Source organism: Drosophila teissieri, chromosome 2L (assembly GCF_016746235.2).
Source record: "Drosophila teissieri strain GT53w chromosome 2L, Prin_Dtei_1.1, whole genome shotgun sequence".
Classification (NCBI taxonomy): domain Eukaryota; kingdom Metazoa; phylum Arthropoda; class Insecta; order Diptera; family Drosophilidae; genus Drosophila; species Drosophila teissieri.
In genome coordinates, this window is record NC_053029.1 from 3,825,258 (window position 1) to 3,849,392 (window position 24,135).

At 41.8% G+C, this 24,135-nt stretch overlaps 1 protein-coding gene across 1 annotated transcript; it reads left to right on the forward strand.

The window, feature by feature from the left end:
• Nucleotides 1-748: 748 nt before the first annotated feature.
• LOC122625849 lies at nucleotides 749-23,025 on the forward strand. The gene is made up of 13 exons (XM_043805881.1): nucleotides 749-1,053; nucleotides 15,644-16,325; nucleotides 16,485-17,090; nucleotides 17,388-17,560; nucleotides 17,930-18,071; nucleotides 18,985-19,158; nucleotides 19,493-19,794; nucleotides 19,874-20,029; nucleotides 20,271-20,432; nucleotides 20,541-20,712; nucleotides 20,776-21,275; nucleotides 21,459-21,622; nucleotides 22,431-23,025. Exons 2-13 carry the CDS (start codon nucleotides 15,944-15,946, stop codon nucleotides 22,831-22,833), a joined length of 3,336 nt encoding a protein of 1,111 aa, XP_043661816.1. The 5' UTR covers nucleotides 749-1,053; nucleotides 15,644-15,943; the 3' UTR covers nucleotides 22,834-23,025.
• The last annotated feature ends 1,110 nt before the right edge of the window (nucleotides 23,026-24,135 follow it).

Genomic DNA, 24,135 nt, shown 5'->3' on the forward strand with positions numbered 1-24,135 from the left:
TAAGACCGTAGCTATTTCGGACTGGCCTCAATCAACAGTTGGTTCTAAAAGGGGGGAAATGGGGGGGAGGTGGGTGCTGCCCAAGTACTCGGCTGTTTAGTGGTTTTATGGCAGAAGAGCAGAGATTTGCTCTCGAACAATTTTTTACTATCCCCCCACCACCACAAGCTGCCCGGGTGAACTAATAATCCATGAAATTTCAATTACAAGTCAAAAATTATATCCCCCTCGCTCTAGCTTCATAGCAGCTCTCTCTTTCGAACTCTTATCTAGCCATCTCTCTCGCTCTCTCCCTCTCTCTCTACATCTGGTGTAAGTTGTAATCACTGAGAGCTTTTATGTTGTGCTGGAAAAACTCGGTTACTATATATTTTCGCCGACAATTTGCAGAGTTTTCCAGTTTCCTTTTCTGTTTTCAGCAGGGAAGCGAGTTGGGAAAAGCTCTCTCTCTTTTTGGGGGGGACTCTCACCCAGTTTCTCTTTGGGGGCATCCCCACAGAGAAGTACGCACTCTTCAGGCGAAATCCTCACCGATTTTGGCTATTTTGCATAGAGAAGAAAGCTGTATCTCTTGAACGACCGAAGAGAGAGTGGTGCGGTTTTTGGGGGTGGTGGTGCTGGTGGTGTTGGTGGTGCTGGAGGTGCGGGTGGCTCGGGTGGCTCTGCCGGTCCGGTCTCTTTGGCTTTGGTAGTCGAACAGCGGTTTCAGTTGAATTTCGACTGCCCGACAAGCCAGTCTCTCCATCGCTTTTCTCGCCCGCTCGCGTCGGTCTTTTCTTTGTTCGCATCTCCGCATTTTCCCAGTATCTCGGTATCTCAGCAGTGGTCTCAGTGTCTCAATGTGCCTCCAGTGCCGACAGTTTTCCACCGAAAAATTGTCAAAATAATACAGGAAAAAACGGCGGAAAAGAAGGCAATACATGTAATAAATAAAAAAACCAGCCAAGAAAAGTCAACCGTGAAAATATAAATATAAATTCCTGGCGTCAACTGTCAGCGACAGCGGCATTTTCCAGCACAATGTTGTTTCTGGGCATTCGGCGGCGATTTTAGGTTCGTTATGGGTGCCGTTTTCCCTACTTGCTATTTTACTATTTTACAATATTACAATTTTGCTATTTTGAATATTAAACGCCAAGTGCGAGGACGGACATCGATGGCAATGACGCTGACAGTTTTCACGACCCCCCAGCCGCTTTTCCCCGGGTTTTCCTTTGCCAGCGATTAAGACCAGTCAAAGTTGTTGGCCGTTGCCTGGCTACGTTTACAAGCCAAGAGTCGAGAGATGCCATGCATTATACATAAGCTCTAGTGAGAGGTTTGCACCGCGAAAAATGTTACCAAAAATTTGTCATCACTCTGACAGGTCTCTTACGCACATCAATGGTGTCAAATTAGCCATTTATGCCTTGGCAGTGTGTAGAAAGTTGATTAATATATTTTAAGCCATATCTGCAACTTGCATCTATATTTGCACACCTTACATTCTACACCTACATTCCTACGCTATTTTGTATGTAGCTTACGGCAAAAAAAGAAACTATTTTAACAAGCTAATAAATTACTTGTGTAACTGCCGAGAAGTTTGTCCGTTAACTAGCTTTTACATTTCGGAACTCTGAGAACTTTTTCAAAGTGTAGGGAGAAATACGAGAAAGGTGACCAGAGGGGGTGGGAGAGTGGCCAAAGTGGCGAAACCGAGCGAGAAAGGAGTAAAGTACTAGTAGCTGCTGGTCTCCAACTAGATTAACTGTGAGCCGAGCTTTTATTTTTCAAGTCTTTATTATTAGCCCGGCAATCGGAGTTTGCCTGCCGTGGAAATTGGACACTTCTGCAGCACACTCGTTATATATTAATGACAATTTCCCTGACAAATATTGAATCGATTGTAATGGTTGCTGGCAATGGTAATTGTAACTCGATGCGGTTAGTTAAGGGGTATCTGAATAATTGCGGTGGGCTTTTGGTTTACCGGTTGCTCAGCCGGAAATGTGAAACAGGTCGTATTCGGATTAGATCGAATTGATTGAGATATTGCGCTAATACATAGAAGGTGTGTGCTGTGGAGGTGGAGGTAACATTTTATCCTCACTCAATTTATTCGCATTTTTATGAGAACAAGATATTTTTAGATTATTCTCATAGTAGCTGCGAATGCAGCTGGGTTAGCAACTCCTGCTTTGCCACTGAAATAGATTTAAAATTCAGCAACACGGTTGTATTATGTCTTAGGCACTGGAGAATGAAAAGTTGGATGGCAGGTGCTTAAATTCAACTTTCTTCATCAACTAATCCGAACTTTAACAGCCAAATGCATACACAATTTCCACAGTTTCTGCACACAAAGTTTTTCGCATCCTTATTTATTCATTATTGCGGCAGGGAAAATATAAAAGAGCATATTTAACTTACAGAAGCAGTTTTTCACAAAAGATGCAATTTTACAGTGAACTAAAAATTATAAATATGTAAATGACAACGAACAAAGTTTATTTAACGTTGATATAAAAGGTTCAAAGTGCAATGTTGTTCAAGTAAGTGAAACAATATGCGAAGAACAATGGCAACTGTTTCTGTTCGTGTTTTTTTACCCAAAGTTGCCAATTTTGGTCAGCATGGAAGACCGAAAATCGCTGAATAGCTATAGGTTTACCGGCTTATTCACAAAATACCCAACGAGAGACAACATCAAAGTTTACACAGCACGAAGAGTGACAACCTGACAATTACGCGAAAAACCCATCTAGAACCGCTGATACCAAATGAATGGTGAGGAAAACTTTGGCTTTGGCCCAGCCAAAGTCGCCGTGGAAAAGCCGTCGGAGTTGCTTGAGTTTTCCGTGGCATACTTTCGGGCGAACAGTCCCGTGGGGGGAAAAGCGCGGTGAAAAGTGCTGGCGAAATTGCGGCCATGAATGAGGCAAAATCAGGGTATCCAACGGGTCGAGCCCAGCGTTTAGCGCGATTCTTTGGTTAATTTTTTATGTGATTACCCAGCAGGCAGCTGGCAGGCGGCAGCCTGTAATTGCATTTTAATATTGATGATATATTGATGGCGCGCCCCGCCAACTGGATGGACGTGTGCTCACTTCATTTATGAAATTTACATTTATTTCATTTAGTGACAGGCCACCTTTTCGGTTTTGATTAAAGCGATTCCGCGGGTCACGGAGCCAGCCACCCAGTCAGCCAGTCAGCCATTCAGTCAGAATTCATTTGCATAGTTTGATTTCGCGATTCGCATTTGGCATTTGGCATTCGGTTGCCGAATGTTGACACTAGCCGTCAGCTGGGAAAACAGGCGAAAGGTGAGGTGTTTGTTGAAAATCAATTGAACGGTTAAGTGCCAGGACACTTCACGCGAATTTTCCACTCTCGCTCGCTCTACACTGGCAAACACGTTTTTACAAATAATTGTTGCACTTTAGACTGTGCTTCATATCATGTATTCACAATACTTTATGAATACAGTAGATTAAAATAATTAATGAATATGGTCGACATAGAATTTTAATCCCAAAAATATCTCGAGTTTTTAAACTCCTAAACTTGTAACTCTTCGCACTGTTGTTTCTATTTTTCCGAGTGAGCATTCCATTTCCATTTACAATATTAAATTTGTGTCGAAGGAGTCGTGAGAGCAGAGAACTCGTCCTGTTTCGTCCCTTTTCCTGCTGAACTCCGCACAAAATTTTCCACAGCTCCCCGCCCGCAGACAAATGCATTATTTTTGTTTTTCCCTTTGTTTTTCCCTCCTCCACTCGAATAACAAGTTCATTTCGAGTCCTGTAAACATTGGATTCCATCACAACAAAATTCGTATATGTCAATCGAAAGTATTTCGTTTCATTCCGTCCTGCTGATTCGCCTCAAAAATTGTTTGAAACAATTTTGGGATTCATTTTTTTGTTTTTCCTTTTTTGAGATGAGCTTTTCCCTTTTTTGTGTACAATTGGTTTATCTCAGATTTGTCTATGGATTTCGATTACAGTGAAATGGATATTTTGTGAGGCTGCATCAACAGGACATGCCAATTATTTATTGATTAGATAGATATTAAGATTTATCTTTCAAAAGGGATGCCACAGAGAAAAAAAACCAACAAAAGGGACAAAAGCGTATCAATATCCATGGATTGACCTGTAAGCCCATTGTTGAAACAGTGTTTAAGGCCCTCAGAAAGTCATCGAGTTGAGCGCCCTGACCTTTTCGATTTGCAGCAATTTGCCAGTCGCCGTGGCAGGAAAAAGTTTTTAATTAGTTGAAAGTCATTGGCATAAAGTGCGGATAATTTGCATATTTCTTGAAAATTCACGAAACATTGAATAAGACTCTCGACTAATTTAGTGACTTAAAAAGTTTGAAATTGTTCAGAGTTATGCTAATGAAGACACAGCCTGAAGTTCTCTGTACAATTGCTGAACATTTTCATCTTTCAGCGGATTAACTTTAGATTTCGCTTGTTCAGCTTGATTATGATTCATTTATAAGTTTGAAAATATCTTTTTCACACTGCATAATCTGGCGTTTTGTTATTGATGGATCCATTAAACGCAAATCCTCAAAGCTAATTAAACTAGACGGTTTTCTCATTTACGGTGCTTTACATACTTTGGAATAAATTAGATGAACAAGTGTTTCAACCAATTATTGTCTCTGGTAATTTGTGATTGTATATTGATGAGGAAGTAATGATTTTTAGTAAGTTTACTTTATTTAAATTTATAAGTGTTTTGTTACTTTCCTTTCATTCTTTTAGTAAACCCATTCATTACAGGCAAACATGGACACATTTTCCGTTTGCCTTTCCGCCCAAACCTCTTAAAACTTTCTCGAAAATGGGTCCAAAAGATTCTTTGGCTTTCCTCAAGTATAAATTCTCAACTTTCCTTAAAGCGCTCAAAGCAGCGGACTCCCTGCAGTGTTTAAACCAATTAGTTTGAATAATTTGCCGGCGCTTGTATCATTTATAACCCGAAAACTTCTTAATCAAGCCGCACAAACCACACAAGGGTTTCCCTTGGTTTTCCCCGACTTTCATTTCCCATGGCTTTCCCAGCACTGCTTAATTGTCCCTCGGTGCGTTTTCTTCGCTTTGCCTTGTACTACTGCTCTCCAGAATTTTAGGGTTTAATCCGAAGGAGACTTTTGGGGCTAGGAAATGCGAAGTGCATCTTATCGTAAGCACTAACCAAAACGCATTGACAGCCACTTGATGCTGCGTTTTATTTTCGGTTCCTTCGTTTTGGCCATGGCAGTTTATGGCTTGCAAATCCTTTGTGATTTAGTAGAGTGTCACCCCCTGCAAATCCCTCTCAGCTGTCACATAAACCGATTAAACTTTGAGCAGCTTATGCATTTTGTATCTGTCAGCTATCTCGTATCTGGCAAATGTGCAGCTCTAAGCAGGCAGCGCCAGCAACTCCTTCACGAATGCCCCTAAATCGAATGTATAAACACACACAGCGATGACCATAAATAGAAAATTGAAAGCACTATCGATGGCATCAAAATATTTTGCTTTCAGGCGAGGAATTTGTTTTTTAAGTCTCGGGACTTAAACACTTGTTGAAAACTGAAACAAAAATGTAGCTGCTGCATATCCTAAAAGCTTATTAAAAATCAAAAAATATTATAATCGCCACATGTGTTACTGAGAAAACATATGTAAACTTAAATTACAATTTTAAATATTTTTATTGATAAATATTTTTGTGTTATATTATTTTAGTGCTAGGGATGTTTTCCTTGCTAAACTGTAGAAACAGAATTTCTTCGCCATTATTGGTCGAATATTTATAGCTCAATACTCGAATGTCACTTATTTCAGATTCTCTTGCTTAATGTTTTTGCAATTATCCTTGCCTTGATGACTCCTTTTGGTTGGTATTTTCGCAAAACTTCTTTCATGCGCCTCGCAGGACCGCAAATAAACATGGACAACTTTTCCCTGCGATTTGTTTATTATTTCTCGTTGCTCCTTGAAGCAGCACAACTCATCTCATTGCTGCTGTTCAAGGAGCAGAAGAAAATTTAAAGCATAATAATAAAATAATGGGTATTACACATTTATTGTGCAGCTTGAAAAAGCTTGAACAAAAGCCGCGAAGAACTGAGAACAGCGAGGAAAGTGGAGCAGATGTAAGAATCTGCTAATGTGGGGGCTTAAATGGAACTTCAGTGCGGGAAAAAGCATTTTCACTTGTGCAAGGACAATGGCTTATCTTCTAATTGAAAATTATTAATTTGAACGGCAAGAAAAAGCTTATCTACGCGAAAGTCTATTTAAAGAAAGGGTTATTAAAATGTTTTATTTAGGTGGTTGATATCGATAATAATTTATAGGATATATATGGAAAAACTAAGGTTAATTAAAAATATAAATTCATATTTTCTGAGCCATATGTTACCTTTTTTAATATTATACATTGTATCTACTCGCCATTTGCTTTCACGACCAAAGAGTACAGGAAACTTCAAAGTGCCATTGAAACTTTACCACTTTGTCTACAAGAAATTTCCTTGATTATTTTTCCTTGAGCCCGGGTGCCACTCACTTAATTTATTATTCAATTAAAGCGGCAAAAAGTAAACTTTAATCACAGAGCAGTCATCAGCAAAATACCCCAAAAGACACAGGAACGCACACAGGCGAAGGAACAAAAATGATAAAAATAAATATGGAAAATCGTGTGCCAAGAAAATTGCAGCAAGATTTTCGTGGCCTTTTTTATGCTGATTTTTGGTTTTCGTCTCTGATTTTTCGTTGTTCGTGCAAAAGTTTTTGCAGTTTCTTTTTCCTTATTTTCTTTTTTTAATCGATTAAAAGTGCATGTCAAACTGTGCGTGTGCTCGCATTTTTTTAATGGGCTGCTAAAAACAACAAAACAGCAGTGCGGAGGATATAATAAAAATACAACAACAAGGATGAAAAATAAGCTCGGGCGCATTAACATGAAAATGTGCGATGAAACAGCAGTAGCAACAAACACACCAACAACAAGAACAACAATGAGCGAAAAGCCCAAATGAAAAGCGAAAAAAATTTAAGTGCAGAAAACAAAAAAAAAGAAAGAAAATAACAGATGAGAAGAAAAGCGAAAAAATATGACAAAATTTACGAGCATCGCTCGTTCCTCATATTTTTACATACCAGACGCTCGCTATAAGCCTTGTAAACCCCCCTCCTCCCCCGGGGATACTTCCCAAACAATATTTGCCAGAATATTAGTATAACTTCAAAATTAATTGAAATACTCTAAAAGTTAGTCAACGAATGAATATAAAGGATTTTGTAGAAAAGAAATGGTTTGAAAACGAAGTCAAAATGTAAATTACTAAGTTTAATTTAACTTAAATATATATATATTATATAAATATTAGGGGAAAATAAATGTGGCTTTCCTTATTAACAATTTCGTCTTGAAATCTATCTAGTTTGCTCTACAAAAATTCTGAAAAAACAATAGCCGGATACTATTTTTTCGACCTCGTCTGTGCGTCCCCTGCTCCACTTCTGGCCGCCAACTTTGGTGACGCTTCCTCGTGTGGCTTGTTTTTAGTGCTTTGGCACGTAATGGGGTCGTTCCACAAGCCCGTTCTTCTGCCTCCTGCCGACCACCACCCCCTAACGCCCCCCTCCCCCTCTTGCCCACAAACGCCTTTTGTGTGGCGCCTGTTGTAGTTGTTGTAGTAGTTGTTGTTGTTGTTGGTGGTGCTTGCATGCCGCCTGGTTTTCTTTGGGACTCCTCCAAAAACTCATCGCTTGCCACTTGTGTGCCATGTGACGATGATGAGATGAGCGCCAAGTTGAGTTGAGTTTAACCGGGGCTGAGCTACGAGCCCAGCTCCCCAGAACTAACTGATATGGAAGGGCTGCATAGAGCACTTGGAAAAAAAAGGGAAAACTAAAGATAATGGAGAATGCATAACCTTAAAAGGTGAAAAGAGGTTTTATTACATTGCGAAATTCCTCAAAATAAATTTGAAAGGATTCAGGCAAGTTAATTTTATTGCATAAAATGTTTTAAAAATGTTATGAGAGGAAAGTGATTTTAAGGATGTAAAAAGGTTTATATACATATTTCCCCTTAGTCAGGCCAGTAGAAAGTGTATCTTAAGTTTACTTTCAAGCAAAACAAACTTGATTTTTTCCCGTGTACTTTAGGTAGTAGATGGCGTTCTTCCCGCAAAACTTATGGCTCCTTCCCCTTCCCCATCCTTTTCCCTTCCACGAGCCAACTGTCCGCACTTATCACTTGATGATGATGCCAACTCGGCGGAGTCAAGTTGGAGCTCGGTTGGTTGGTTGGTTGGCTGGATGATTTGGTCCTGGGGTCTGGCGGTACTTGCCTCTGTTTGATGTGATCTGAAGGACCGATTAACGGCATTCAAGAGCCTCCAAACGAAGTCCTTTGGCCGACTTCGTCGCGTACCCCGCCCTCGTCTAACTGCTAACTGCTGCTGGCAGATTTGTGAAAACCACGAAAGCAAATTACGTTGACGACGAGCATCATTTTCCACTTTATTGAATTACCCGCCTCCCGAAAAAGCGGTAAATATGGGGGACAGGATGTGTGCTGGATTTTTCATTGGTCCTGCCCCTGTCCGCAGGACAACGCCAGATAAACAGAATTTCAATTTAAAATAATTTTATATATTTTCCTTGGCAATTTCTCCGCTGCTTCTGCTGGCTTGGCATAATTTTTCGTCTTCGTTTTTAGGAAGGCAATGTCTTTACTTGGCCCCCAGACGTAAAGAAGTTATCAGCATGGCGTTTATGTTTGGAGCTTCAAGGGGGTTGAAGTTTCCCCAGGGGGGGTTGGTAGGTGCTGGATGGTGGGCTGTTTATCCCCATTCGAAAACCGCCTGTCAGTCGGTGAGGCAGTGAGTTTTCCCTGATGCCTTTCATTAGCCGAACGACTGTCGGTCGCTTTGTTTAACTTTTTGTTAGCCCCTTTTGCTGGGCGTCTGTTTGTTTTTTTGTCACAATTTTGATGAGCCCATCACCTACACAAAGCTGGCTGGTCTCTCCTGCGTTTAAGGGCTTCGCACAGTTATATAAATTCACATATATATATATGAATATTTTTCTATGCGCATATATACGTACATCATCATCATTGTAATGCGCGTTTGGGCCACTTTCGCTAGACACCCAACTTTTTGGGGGGACAGTGGAAACGATTTGGGGGTTTTGGATTTTGACAGTTTGCCAAATGTAATGAGGAAACTTGGGTTATTCGATTTGCGGTAATAATAAAGGTCCAAATTACACACAGATGTCTGAAATGAAGCAAGTTCAGCTATTATGTTTGATAATAAGAGGTTACTGATTTCGTTAAAAAATATTTATCTATATAAAAAGTTAGTAGGAAGAAGTTATTCTTTGAAACTAGTTTATTCAATATCAACTATTAAGGATCCTAGCCAACCACTTTGAGCAGAGTTTTTAAATGAAATGCTTGTATCAAAATCCATTCAGCTTTGTTGGAATTATTATTATCTGTTGCGGCTCATATTAACTTTCCGATAAATTGGAGCCACTGTGCCCTGTCAGCCGCATTTCTTTCCCAGTGGGCGCCATTCAAGCTGCGTGCTTAAAAGAGCATTGCCCGCCGGCATTATGTTTTGTGTCAGCACTAAAAGTCGGGGGGGCGGCGGGAAAAAGTGGTGAAAGTGGGTGAAAGGGGGGCGGCTCGGGGAATGCACGTACATTTGTGGGTTAGCAGGCCTTTCATCCTGGCTGCTCCGCTTTCTGCCATCGCAATAAGTTGGCCATGTTGACTATGTCATTTGCTAATTTAGCACAAACTGTTTGAGTCTACTTGGCCTAGCCACACACTGGTTCAACTTGCATTCGCCAAAAGGTCAACAAAGATTGGAGGGGACACAACTCGGACACACACACACACACACACACACACACACATCCCCATCCTGATCGCCAACCTCATCCATTGCAAACGAACATTAATTAAGCAGGCCAACGATGGATGGCAAACAGCTAAAAGGATGTCAGACATGGCACAATGCTGGCCAGCCGAATAATGACCACTCAATTCCATTCATAATTTCCAAGGATGCAGCACTTTTTTCCACTGCTTTTCCCTGCAGCCGTGCAGTAGATTTGGCGTTTTTGTTACCTAGTATTTTTGACACAAGCGAAATCAATTTGTAAAATTTTAGCAAAATTCTCTCGAGAAGATTGATGAGATTCTGGGGAGTGGGCGGTTGGGGGTGGCTGTTCCCATTTTCGTGGCTGCCATTGTGCCCGAGGCAGAAACGGAATCTAAAATCGGTGGCAGCTCTATCAAGGCCCTAATGGCGAGATGTCTGGCTGGGATCCAGACTCCAAGCTCCATGCCTCCATGCCTCATGCCGCATGCCGCATGCTCCGTGCTCCATGCCATCGATGAGCTGACAGAGACTAACGCTTTCTCGTCACACACGTTGACACATTGTTAGTCAAACAAAAGATTTCGCATGCTAATTCGATTCTCCGGTCCAACACAAACACACATCTGGGCTAAGACCCCATTCTTTTTTTTTTATTCGTTTTAGCCACGAGCCTTTTATTTTAGGGAAGCCCAGAAGCCAATAATAAAAATGTTTATGTGGGTTTCCGGGCTCAGCCGCTGACGCTTTTCTATACAGAGCGAAAATATCAAAGGAGCTTAAGCATATATGTTAAGCTAAAGAAAGTAAACAGTAGCAGTTTAAAAATTATTTAAAAATACCTTAGAAGTAACTCGAAACAGATGTGTATTAAACTTTTGAAGTGAAATAAAAATGCTACATACTTTTAGATAGCTCCAACATTAGTTTTAAACTATATTAAGAATTCCGCTGCTCTGATACTTGAGACCAGACTTTTTTTGCAGTGCCATCTTAGCCTAAGCACTGATGTTGATAAAGCCAGGCGCACGACACAGGATATTTGTTGCGAATTTCCCTCGGCCCGCCGGAATGCCTTGTAATTTTCATTGTTTTTAGGCCGGGTCGAAACGAGATGAGACGACGCTTGACTTCCGCCGGGGGTTCATCCCTTTTCCATTTCGCACGCGAGTTGTACGGAAGGAAGTGTCGTTTTTCAGCTAAGAAGGGCTTAACTTTTTCCTTTATGATGCGACTCACGCCTGCCAAAAGAATCAGACACCGCAATTTCCGCATGGCCACCAAATTTTGGTGTGGTTAATTTTTGAGGTCTCAGCACGGTTGGTGCATTAAAAATGTATATTCGGGAATAATATTAATTTGAATGTCTGGCCAACGCCTGGCGGCAAACCTAATTATGCCCGTGATAGGATTTTTGAGTTGGGTTCACGGCTCGTTGGGCACTTGCTCCTCCGATAAGGATAAACCTCGTCTAACCCGATTATTTACGGGGCAGCCCTCCCTTCAAATTGGCTTATTGGGGACAGTGTTTAATGCCATGTACGGTTCAATTCGTAATTTGGCTAAAAACATAAATCCATTAGTCGCCACTGCTGAGTTTTTCTGGGCCATAAAATATGCGCAAACTTACAGAAGGCGCAAGAAGTGTTCGAGTTGAAAAGTTTTCGTTCCTTTTTTTCTTTGGGCAGACTGCAGACTAAATGAAAAAGTATTAATATATCCCTTTGCCGCTGGCTGCATTGCAAATGATTTTGCCCCAGGGAATGCCGAAATTTCTTCGCATTTCGCATACCCACAGCCACACAAAGAGGCACTTATGTACATACATATGAATGTATGTAGTATATATAGGTATACAGATTGTATATCCCAAAAGGAGCCAACAAAAAGACATCAAAATTCGTACCCTTTTCTGGGAAGGCGGCCAAATAAAAGTTGTAAGTGCATATGGCAAAAGAAATGGAAAGAAAGTCGGGTCAGCGTGTTCTGGCAAACAGTTTCACAAAGTTGTTTGTCCCGAAACTTGTTTTGAATTGAAAATGGTACTTCTGATTGTCAAACATATCTCAATATTGTTCGATGTCTGTAAAAGTTTGAATTATTCGATCGGGAAAATGGGTGGCAAGCTACAGTGAAAAGTTTGGCTTCCATGTAAGGTAATCTGTAATGGATGTGAGTTTGTTTTTGAATTACTTATAACTTATAAGCGTACTTCATTTGCAAAGGTTGTTTAGGACCCCTTGAAAGTGCTTTAAATTCGCTGAATTGCAAAATTGTTTTAAGTCCAGTGGTTTGTTAGCCTTTCCACCTGAAACCATTTCCTGCGTCGATATATTACATTTAATCCCAGCTGAGAAGCATTCTATTTTAAATACTTAACTTTTAGCCACCGCGTAAGCTCTTCACGGGACTCCTGCTGTTTTGGCCACGAGCAGAAAACTGTAATTGGAACATGGCCACCACGAAGCTGGCTTCCTCTTATTATCTTCGCTTTTCGCTTGGCGCATTTTATTTACTTCTATTTTTATTTAAGGGTGCTGATGCTGTTTATGGTCTTGCCACTGAATGTTGCTGCTGCCGCTGCTGCTGTTCGCATATTGTCGCGTGTTTATTACAATGCAAAGTGCAAAAAACGGGCAAGAATAAGCAAACTAAAAATGCGAAACCCCGAGGCAATATGATACCCATTATCTGCCGGTTGGGGGCGACAAACCCGAACAGCGTAGAAAAACGCTAGCTGAAAAGTTTAAATAAATTTTATGTGGCCGTTGTCCGCTCTTTTCCCTTTATTTTTTTTTTGCCTCTTTGTTGCGGCTCGCTGATGTTGGCGCATATGTTTAATCAGCAAAGTAAACCGACCCCAGAATGACCCGGCATCCAGTTAAATCTCACCTTCTGGCCGCCCACTGCGCCACGCCCCCTGTAAATAAAAGTTGGCCTTTTTTTTGACACAACCGCACAGACACACGGCGGCAGTTTTTGGTCTCATGCGGGTAGTTACAGTGCGTTTCAATAGTGTAGCACCACTTAGTCACTTAGTCAGGTGCCTAAAAATACCTCTCATTTATACGGATTTTAATTAAATAAAGCTAACAAATAAACTACATTTGCAAACTAGATTTGGGCTTCAGTTATTGAGGATTAACAAATTATATATAATTAATGTTTAATTCACAAAAAACTCAATCAATTTGGTGTAATCCCTTGCGTGTTAATCAATCAGCTTAGACAGCAGTTAAAACATTTAATTAAATAAGCCAACTTCGACTTGATTAAAAGTTAATCCCAAACGGCGGCTGTCAGGTGTCATACAGTTACGAAACGGACTGCATAATTTTGACTGCAGCGTAAAGTTGGTAAAGTCAATGACCAGTTAAGTCAACACTTCGCCAGTCGAGGGCCAAAATGATGGGCGGCGAGTGGGCTCGTATTGAAATCGTTGCCATCATCACCCGGCACTCTCACATTTTAATATTGCATTTTAAAGAACATAAAATTGCTGGCATGACCGAGTCATATTTGTGTCCATGTGGCACAAGGATATTTAAGGATTTTATTGCAACGCACCATCGCAGCAACAAAGGAAAGCCCAAAAAAGCTGTGAAAAGACCAACATCCCACAAAAGAAAGGAAAGTGGGAATCAAATACCTCTTTTTCTTGTATTTTCCTGTACAGGAAAAAACTAGTTTGTTATTTTATAATAATGTTTTCAGGTGAAAAAAAAAGAGTTTTAAATGTAATATACTGTAGGAGAAATGAGAATTGTAAAAAGTTTTTACACGCTGCACTAGTAAAACTTATAGAGTTTCTCACAGCAGCGATATGCAAATTTAAAGGGGTTAAACTATAAATGTAAACTATAACTATAAGCACTTACGCCCGTTTTTTTTTCTGTGTAACCAAGCAGCGTTACGCCGGATAGCATAGGATATCGTAATGTATAGCCTGTTTGCTCTTTGCTACAATGTTGTTAAATTTTATGTTTCCACAGGTAATAGTCGTGTGCGGCATTCCAGGAAAACGTCACCACCCCACCACCCACCACCCTTCGCCCACCTGCTGAGATCCTTTGGAGCGGGTTTTTGATTGATGTTGCTCCTTTTCCTCGACTTCCTTTTCTCGGGAAAGCTTCCGCTCTTGCCGCAATCAATTTAAATGCGCCTCTGTGCATTGTGAGGCGAAATGCGAAAATGCTCGTTGGCCAAATCGCTGGGTGTGCAGCCATAAAACTGGATAACTGGGCCATATGCTGCAGCGCAAAGTTTTCCCAATGCAAAATGCTGCAAGTTTCCCTTTCGGTGCTTTTGTTTTCCAACTCCCCCACGTTCACTTGTTTTCCTACAGATCATTTATCATTTTTATAGCTCCTCGATGGGACATTGGACTAATCTAAATGATACCATCGCTCCTTAATGGAGAAATAGTCAAACAATGAAGACATAAATCAATCAATTTTTTGCGTAAATCGAGGGCTTCTTGAATTTTCCAGGCGATACAAAAAATTCTGTCATTTCTGGTTAAAGTCAACATTGGGATTTGTGTAGGTCCTGAATTTAGGTAACAAATAATTCCGAAGCTCGAAGCTTCAATTAATTCTAAGTTTAAGTTGTATGAAACTTCTTGAAACATTCATAGCTGACATATTTGATGAAGGTCCTTTCAATCACGAGTTTCCTTCTCAGGAAGGTAACTTTTGCGCCCTAATCATGCTGACATATTTCTCAGGAAATTATCTTGTCAAAAACTTTAAAGAGTTATAATTGCAATCAGCGAAAACTCAAAAAGACTATGTTAACAAAATTGGCAAAGTGATCCACTTAAGTATACATTATTGGCCTATAAATAATCAGTAATAAATTCACTACACATTTCGACATGTATTTTCCATATGGCATGACATTGATAAGGGTTCTCGATGTGCAAAATTGACCAAATACTAATTTCGTTGTCATGCCCTACAAAGAGTGCATATTACTTTAGCCATGTGCTGCCAAAAACGACTATTTTAAATATTTAACAGCAAAATCTCTATACACATTCCCCATTGGCAAAACAGCCATAAAAATTTAGAACATTTTTCCAGGTCAATGTGAGCACATGGAGCTGCGCAAATTCCTCGCAATAAGGGACACATTCTTGGAGCAATTTTCAGTTCATTTCCATTGAGGATATTGAATAATTTGAAAAACGCAAATAAAATATGATGGGGCATAAATGTGTTAGACGAAGTGTCGGTCGCAATTTGCCCTAATTCTTCTGCCACAATGACCGCAAAGTTTTCACTTACCCAAGTTCTGTGAGTGCCACGCCCCCACAGTGGGCCAACCGCCCACTCGACCAACATTGCTGGCAGGCAATTGAAATACACGCATTTGAACAACAAATTGAATTATGCATTGCATATGCTCCTTGTTTTGTGTGCTCGTGTGTAGAGTAAACAAATTGATTTTGATTTGATTTATTTATCGACTCCCGCTGGTTCGCTCTCCTCGCTTTTTTCGTACCCACATCGTCTAATTCTCTATCTCCATATTGCTCTGTGACTGTTTGAGGTTTTAGAAAAACTGAAAAAAATATGATATTTCAAAATAAGATATTGAAATATATTTCTATTGATTCCAGTTAATTATAATAATTGGAAATTCTAAATAATTAATGTGCGAAGATCTTTAGAAAATATCCTAAAATCTTACTTATGCTTATTGCTTATTTAATTTTTGAATTATATGTTTTCTTTTTTTTCAGTGGGGGAACTGAGTTTTGCGCTTGGCTTGCGAAAGTAGAGATGGCCCCAAATGGATTCGGTCGGACACTGGCGGCGGCAGCTGCCTAGAAATCCTGGAGAGCTCGCAACCGATACGGAAGCCACAGAAACCGAAACCAAAACCGAAAGAGAGACCGAAAGCGAGACCCCAGACTCGAAAATAATGTGCTGCCGGAGTGGGCACCATTGAAGTTGACAACACTTCGGTGCAGCGGTGGAGCTAAGAGCACAGGGTTAAAAGCAGGAATTTCTTTCGGGGTGGGGGGAGCCGGAGGAGTACAATGGTCATCCAGTGCACATGTGATTGCAACTGCAGTGATAGTAGAGATAACCGGAGCGTTATATCCTGCCTGCTCCCGGGTCGCAGTCAGCCGTACAAGTTGGGCTCCACGTTCGCTGGCGATGATATGGAGCAGCGGATACCGTACTACCGCCGCCTATCGAATACCTCATCGGCGCTCTATGGCAGTTGTCCCCAGTTGTTGCCCAGCAGCAGTAGCACCACCAACAACAACAACAACAACCGTCATTCCTGGCTGAGAATCCCCAAGAATCCGCACGAGAATCCCGAAGCGAATCCCTCAGAGAATCCCTCAGAGCAGCCACGTCAGTACTCTAGTCTGGTGAGGCCCAAGCAACGCAGTCCCGTGCTGTGCAACAAATGCGCCCTGTGACGAAGATACAATCTCAGCTGTGAGCATCCCAAGCAAACTGCCGGGCATCCGGAAAGTGGGAACACTAACGCCCAAACCAAACCAGACAAGGATTCGTCGAACCAGCGATATCTGTGCTACGAGTGTCGTTTCAATAATCAACCGCTGGCCTGGTGGGTCTCATGTCCACGGCTCTCGTATTTACCCGCTGAGCAAACGAAAATGCAGTCCACGGCCACGCCCACACGTCACTGCCACGGAGGCGTTGGCACCCAAACCGCCCATCCCCAAGCCACCAGCACACCACCCACCTTGCCCAGATTCCCGAGCAAACGGCATTGTGACAATTTCGGCAGCTATGCCACATTGCCCACCATTGAGCACCAGATGACCATGCCCATGATGCCCCACTGCAGTCGACACGGTGGTGGTGGCGTCGGTGGTGTAGTGGGTGGTGCAGTGGGTTCTGGCATGGCTGGTGTAATGCCCGCCCCACCGCCGCCCCGCTACGCAAACCCCAATTTAAATGGCTGCTGTTATATGTACAATCCCATGCCACCCGCCCATCAGAGCCACCATCAGCATGACCACCATCATGCGCAGCACCACCCGGTGGCCCAGCACCAGCACCAGCACCACCCCCACCAGTATGCGCCGCAATATTGCCTCTGCGATAATTGGTACCATCAGCCACCGCCGACGCAGCAACAGCAACAGCAGCAGCACCACCAACAAAGGGCCAAGAACGTGTTGGCCAACGGTGGCTGCTATTTTGGTAAGTACACTCATGCAAAATGCACAAGAAAAGGCCATAAATTAGGTTCTAATTGAAAAAGAAAACCCAACAGCTACTTCGGTGGCAAATTTATTTTCCCACTGCCGCCAAGGGAGTAACTTTTAAAAGTCCTGCAGAACTTTCAACACTTGAATTTGGTGCCAAAATAAAATTAATTCTTTATTTTTAATATTACCGGTATAACGAACTAGCAATAGATGAGTTTTCAGTTCGGGTGTACCGCAGCAAAACCAGACCATCATTTAATCATCTCTCAATTGTTTTTCCACCTGCCAGGCTACGAGGCGAATCATCATCCCAGTCTGCATGCCACGCCCCCACATCCCAGCCACATAACCGACGAGGAGGATTCGGCATTTCCCGGACTGGCCGATCGAGAGTTCCACCTGCTGCACCGGAACATTCCGGCACTGCGACGAACCGGCGTGGATACCACACGCATCAGACAGGTGAGCAATGCCGCTGAATGTGGCAAGTGTGCCCAGCAAAAAGGACATGTCAAACAGTAATTGCCAGCCTTTGTCCTGATATTCTTTTTATACTGGAAAAAACTAAGATGATTCTATTAGGCATAGTTAGTTTAGTTTGCAAATATGCTTAATTTATTCATCTTCCTTTATTGCATTTTGGTATAAAAATAAGAGGACTTATAGGGTTGAGTAATTGTAGCATACTTATAAGTAAGTATTAAGGATTATAAGGATTCAGCTGTGATTTTAATATTATTTGACTTTTTAACTTGAGTTTGTAAATATAGAGCAATATTTAATCTATACATTAATAAAATATTTTATACATTTTCCTCTGTGCACTTGCAGTACTTCTATCCCGACGGCGGCTGGGGCTGGATCATCTGCGGAGTGTCCTTTCTGGTCCACATCCTGACCACCGGACTGCAGCTCAGCTACGGCCTTTTGTGGTTCTATGCCGTCCAGTATTTGCATAATACCAGTGGCATAGGTAAGTCATGGAAAAAAGGGGGTGTTGAATCCTTTGGCCAGCTCTTTAATGGGGAACGTGTAATCATGGTAGATGCAGCCCGTTGTTATCTCTCGGTCATTTTCTTGTTTTCCTTCGCATTTGTGGTGCATTCTATTTTCAAGCCCCCCCGTCGAGTAATCAAAATGTTTGTCACTCTGTTTGGGGCCAGAAATGCAAATGTTTGTGAATAATAAATGTTTGTAGGTGTGGGTATTTGCATAAATTTTATTTGCCCATGACAGTGCCAGACATCATTTAAGAACAGTGTGAATATTGTGTATTGCCAAAAGAGTTCGGCACTCTAAAAGCCAACCATAAATCGTAAAAATAAAGTGTTAATACCGTGCCAGCTGTGTGTGCATTGGTTTAGGCGATATATCCGAATGTTGTTTTCCAATTAATTGACTTCGTAATTCATGCCTTTATTTATAAAACATTTTGTTTCGAAAAATCCATTTAAAATACATTCAAAATCCATTCAAAAATCATTCAAAATTCATTCACAATATTTTAAACATATTTTCTTTAACAACTCAAAGTTCATTGCTAGAATGGCCAAGTTAATATTCGAATGATAAGACACAGAACATCTTAAAGTTATGTAATGCAATCGCACTGTCAATTTAATCGATTCAATTAAAAGCTACAACATGAAATTTGATTATGATTTACTAAGAGTAAAGCATGTGTAAACACCAGAATGCCATGTTGCTAATGCGTTCTATTGATTTATGAAATTTAATTTGTTTTAACAAAAGCACCCGCATAATCTTGGAGGTATCAACACCCAGATTTACCTTTGTCGGCGGAACCTTTTCTTGTGACCTTCGTCAAGTTGACTTCTTCGGCGGTTAAGAACATTATCACTCAAGTGCTTAATTTCTGCTTACAGAACTGCTGGGCGCTTTGAGCTGGTCAGTATCCATGGTGGCCACATCGTTTGTGGTGTCGCTGTGCCGCAAACGCTCCATCCGCCTGCTGTCCATCGTGGGTGGACTGGTGATGCCCCTGGGCATATTGTTCACCTCATTTGCCACGGAATTTGGCCAGGTTGTTTTCAGTTATGGTGCGTATAGCCCGGGTGTATGGTTTGTATATAAATAAATAACCTGCCAGATGCCAGTTTGACGGCACCGGAAGTCGCTTATCATTCGCAACCAAGCACTGCGAGAAAAGTTATTGTAAAAATCGCCATATGACTCAAATTATAATACATAAGTTAACCTTTTACAAAAATGCCCAAAAATATGCAACCATTTATTTTAAGCGCTGGGCAAAGCCATGTTTGTAGTTGCACACTTTTAAGCACCTTTCAAAGTATCAAAACTTGTACAGTTGACTTAGTATCGTTAGTATTTTCTCTCAATGTACTGAAAACACCACTCGGATCACTTCCTCAGGCATCGTCTTCGGAGTGGGGGTCGCCATGGTGCGGGAGGCCTCAACCGTGATGCTGGGCAATTACTTTAAGCGGCGCCGTCAATTCGTCGAAATGGTGGCCATGTCCGGCGAGGGAGTTGGCATCGCTTTGTTCTCCGTCATTTTGAAGGAGGGCGTGGGCAAGGCGGGCTGGCGCCTGGGCCTCCAGATTGTCGCTGCTTTGACGGCACTCAGCTTTTTCATGGGCCTAATGTACCGACCCGCCTCCCTCTATCATCCCCAGCGCCGCGCCATCCAGCATCTCAAAAATCAACGCAAAAAGGTGGGAAATTGTGTGTTGTGCAAAGTTTCGGTTTTTTTGATTTGTCACCCTGGCTGCAAACATTTTTCCCCACTTTCAGATGCGGGAGAAGAAGCCGATTCTCAGCCAGGAGGTGGAGAGCACACCGAAGTACTTTTTTCTGGACATATCATCACTGAAATCGGTGACTGTTAAAATTTTACTTATGACCTCCAGCGTGGCCTCCTTTGGCATTTATACACCCATGTTCCTAATGGTGAGTGCTTTTCCTAATTTCTCTAACTTATTGCGTGCATGACTTCCATTATCTAATCTATTCGTGCAAAGATAAAAGCTTTACTGGAGCCGTTTCCTTCTTAAAAAATATGAATAGATAAAATATGCAGTTCGAAAAGTGCGCACTTGTAGCATACTTTCCAGCACCTCATTCAAGGCATAGAGTTAATCATTTGTATCTTTTTATTGAAGCACAAATATCTTAATCTTTTAATCCACAGGCACTCAATGCCGCCGAGCAGGGCTCTGATGTGCAAGAATTGGTTCTGCTGCAGACATTTCTGGGAATTTCCATGGCCCTGGGAGTGGTGATAGCTGGAGCTCTGCTGAGACGTTGTTTTGTGATCAGGCACTTTGTGATCAATACCAAGATTGTCACGCAGGTGCGTTAAAACCATCCAATTAAAGCTATTTACTATGAAAAATGAGCAAATATGTTAATATTGAAGTCTAACCCTATTCCATACTCAACTTAAATGTATTCCCCCCAGCTGTTCCTATCAATTGTGGCCTTGGCTATCCTCTTTCTATCCTTTGTCATGGGCTACACGGGCCTTTGTATACTAAGCTGGTTGTATGGCATTGGCCTGGGCGGCTTTCAATACTCCCTAAAGATTTTGGCACTCGAACGCATCAAGCTGAAACATTTCTCCAAAGCCTGGGGTGAGTGCAGACTTTTAAATATTTAAATTGCGGATTTGACTTTGGGGCTCTTTTCGTTGGCAGGCTTCATTCGGGGTGTTGAGTCAGTTCCTGTGCTGATAAGCGTGCCACTTACCTCGTTTCTGAATGATTACTCCCTGAAATATGGTCGGGCGGGCTATTACATATGCTCGGCGGCGGCTGCCATCTCGGGTATTATCATATTTTTCATCAGCGAGCCGCAGCAGCAGCACCACCAAAACCACCAGCACCACCAGCAGCAGCAGCAGCAACAGTTGCACCATCATTATCAGCAGCGAAATGGTCATTTGGCGACTCCAACGCTGATGCGCCACTCCTCCGCCCGCCAGCATCGCCCCCATTTACCGATGGACTATGGATATGGGGAGTACCCCGCCCCCGATCTCCTCAGTCGCAGCTGCATTAGTCTCAATCAAATGGAGCCCTATCTGCAGACAAACTTCTGCCAAAGGCACATGTTGCAGCAGCAACAGCAGCAGCAGCAGCAACATTCCCACCTGCAGCAGTTGGCCTGTCACAATCTAGATTTGCAGCAGCATCAGGTAATGTTGCACTTGGAGAAACATTCGTTGCAAGTAACAATATATTAATCTCAATAAGTTAATCTTGAAGCTATCTACAAGTGTGTTGTGTAGAAAACTGTACCATACTTCTAGACTCCTTTACGAGCATTCTTTTCTAAAATCAAAACTAAATCATTCTACATTTTATTTTGAATCATGCAGGGGCGTGGAGCCTACCAGCTGGGCCAGGGGAGCATTGGGGCCAAGATGGGCAAGCGCCTGCAGCGAAGTCTGTCCTTCATCCAGCAGCACAGCAACTGCTGCGATGGCCAAATGTACTGCAGTTGGCACAGCACCTACGAGCTGGGCTGTCACAAGAGCAACAAGTGAGTAGACTAGTTGGCAAGGGACCTCTAATCATTCCGACGTGTGCAATGAACCAGCTACCTTTCTATGCAATTGAATGGCAAATCAAAAATCTGTGGGAAATTGTCTGCCAATTTTACATGCTAAGTAGCTATCGACAGCTTACATGAAGTAAATTGCTAAACGTCAAAGGGATTACACCATTTGCGCCAGGAAAAGTATTAAATTAAAGGCAGTGATGCACATGTGCAACAGGAAAGTTGTATGTAAATGGTTTTTAAATCCCAAGTAATATTTATTTTATGTTATTTATCACGTTTTACAAGCGTTTATCGGTATTATCAGGGCTTTAAATTTCACTTACTTAAATTTATTTGCTACATCAGGGCTTTAAATTTCACTTACTTAAATTTATTTGCTACATAAACGAGGTTTAAACGCTAGATTCACTTTATTTTGTGTTATAACCTGGAATGTAATATTCTATGGTTACATTTTACAAGCGCAATTGTAGGAAGATTGAATCAATCTATCGATTCAAAATCGAAGTAGCCAAAACGGAAGCCAACATCTGAATTGAATCGAAAACCAATTAAGAGATTTCCCGCCGAACCAAACAATCAATGGCAATCAGGCTAGAAGCCCTAGGAAGACAATCAATTTGGCGACGTCCTTCGTTGCTCATGCAGGCCGCAAATTTGCCATTTTGCCAATTTGCCACTTTGCCATTTGCGATGCCGGCCTGAGATACTCGTACCATTTTGCCGCACGCCGAAAACAGTGTTGACACTCCGCCTAAACCATGGAAATTGACTTGCCATTTTGCAGGAACCAGCCGGGATCGGCAGACCGTCAGCCATTGATATGCACCTGCAGCAGTCCGAATCGGAATCCGGTCACCTATGGCACTCACGGCCCAACCGGACCACCTGGACCACCCGGACCACCCAGCTCCACCCGCAGCCGCAGTGTTCCAGAGGGTTTATCCACGATGTCGCAGCAGTGTAACTGTCGTCAGGGTCCTGCCTCTGTTCCGGCGCCCACGCGGGAGTTCATCTACGTGCCGCACGCCTACGCCTCCCTGCAAAGGACTCCCCATCGCCATAGCCAGGGTGCGGGGTCGGGAAACTCGGCGTTGCGAAACAATCCACAATGCCGGCTGAAACGATCCCAATCCCTGTGCCGACCCAATGCCGTTCAGTTCGTGGAGCAAATCACCACGTCCGTGTAAGAATACGCTATGTGGCAATAGCACTCGCAGAAAAAGTTGGAGAAAACTCTTGTCTTTCAAAAATACTAGAAACCTATGTATTTCAAAAAAAAAAGGTATCTTATGATTATATAATTCGGGTTTCCAGCTATATCTCGAGAGGTTTATAAACACCTAAAATTATATCTTTAAGTATGCTTTACAGAAAGGTTGTCGTATCTCCCAGAAAGTTCTGGGTTACAAAGCATACTCTTAGACTCCTTTACAAACTGTTTAATTTCTATAAATCACACAATCTGAAAATTACGCAGATTTTTCCACATCTATACTGTCGTGATTAAAAAGGCTTCACTATCACATTCTTCAAGTGTGACCGAAGTCAAGAGAGTAGGGAAAATCGAAGATGCCCCGTAGCAATTGGGTGCTATAAAACTTATATTTTGGTATTAGGCTCCCAGCCACCCACACACACGGCTACGTGAACCGCATGCACAATTTGTCAGATCTCTTCTAGTCTTTTGTCGTAGCTCTATTAGAAATGTAAACTTAAAAACACCAACCAACCAACCAACCGAATGAAGTCCCACAACACCCAAACGAAAAAAAGGAAACTCAATGAATTTTTCAATCCACACTCAACTTTTACACATACGCATGCATAAGCTAGGAATGGAAATTTTACTCATTAGCATATTAATATATTATAGAGATTACGGACAGACGAAAAGCTTTATCTTTGTCTCAAGCAAAAAAGTATTCAACTTGTGGCCAATACATAAATATTTATGAGATAATTCAATCGAGCAGAGAACAGAGACAGACGCAATGAAAACGGAAACAAACAAACTTCTTGAATGGTCCATTTTATGAACGTGCATACAATTTAACCACCGAAAACCGATTACCGATATATACATACATCCATACAAAAGACAATGAATGCCGGCACATGAAGTCGTTCCAATTAAACGACTCTTTTCCCAGAGGAAAACGCTGAAAGGTCCGGAGTGCCGAGTTTTCGTGTCGGCGAACTACTTTATTTTTCAATAACAATTATATATTGCATAATTAAGTGGCATTTAACGGCGGACGACAGCATAAAAATGCAAACCAACTGCCGATGGAAATGAAAATTACCTTCGCCTTATTTTCCAATCGAAATGAGGCATACGAAAACATAATTATTGTCAATATGATAGCCTTCATTTATTGGGCTGAATTTACTTCGTACATGGTCAATATTTTGCAATGGATATCTGGTAGTTTTTCTCACCTGTAAATCCACAATGAAATATTTACTTTTATTTTCACCTTTTGAAATTC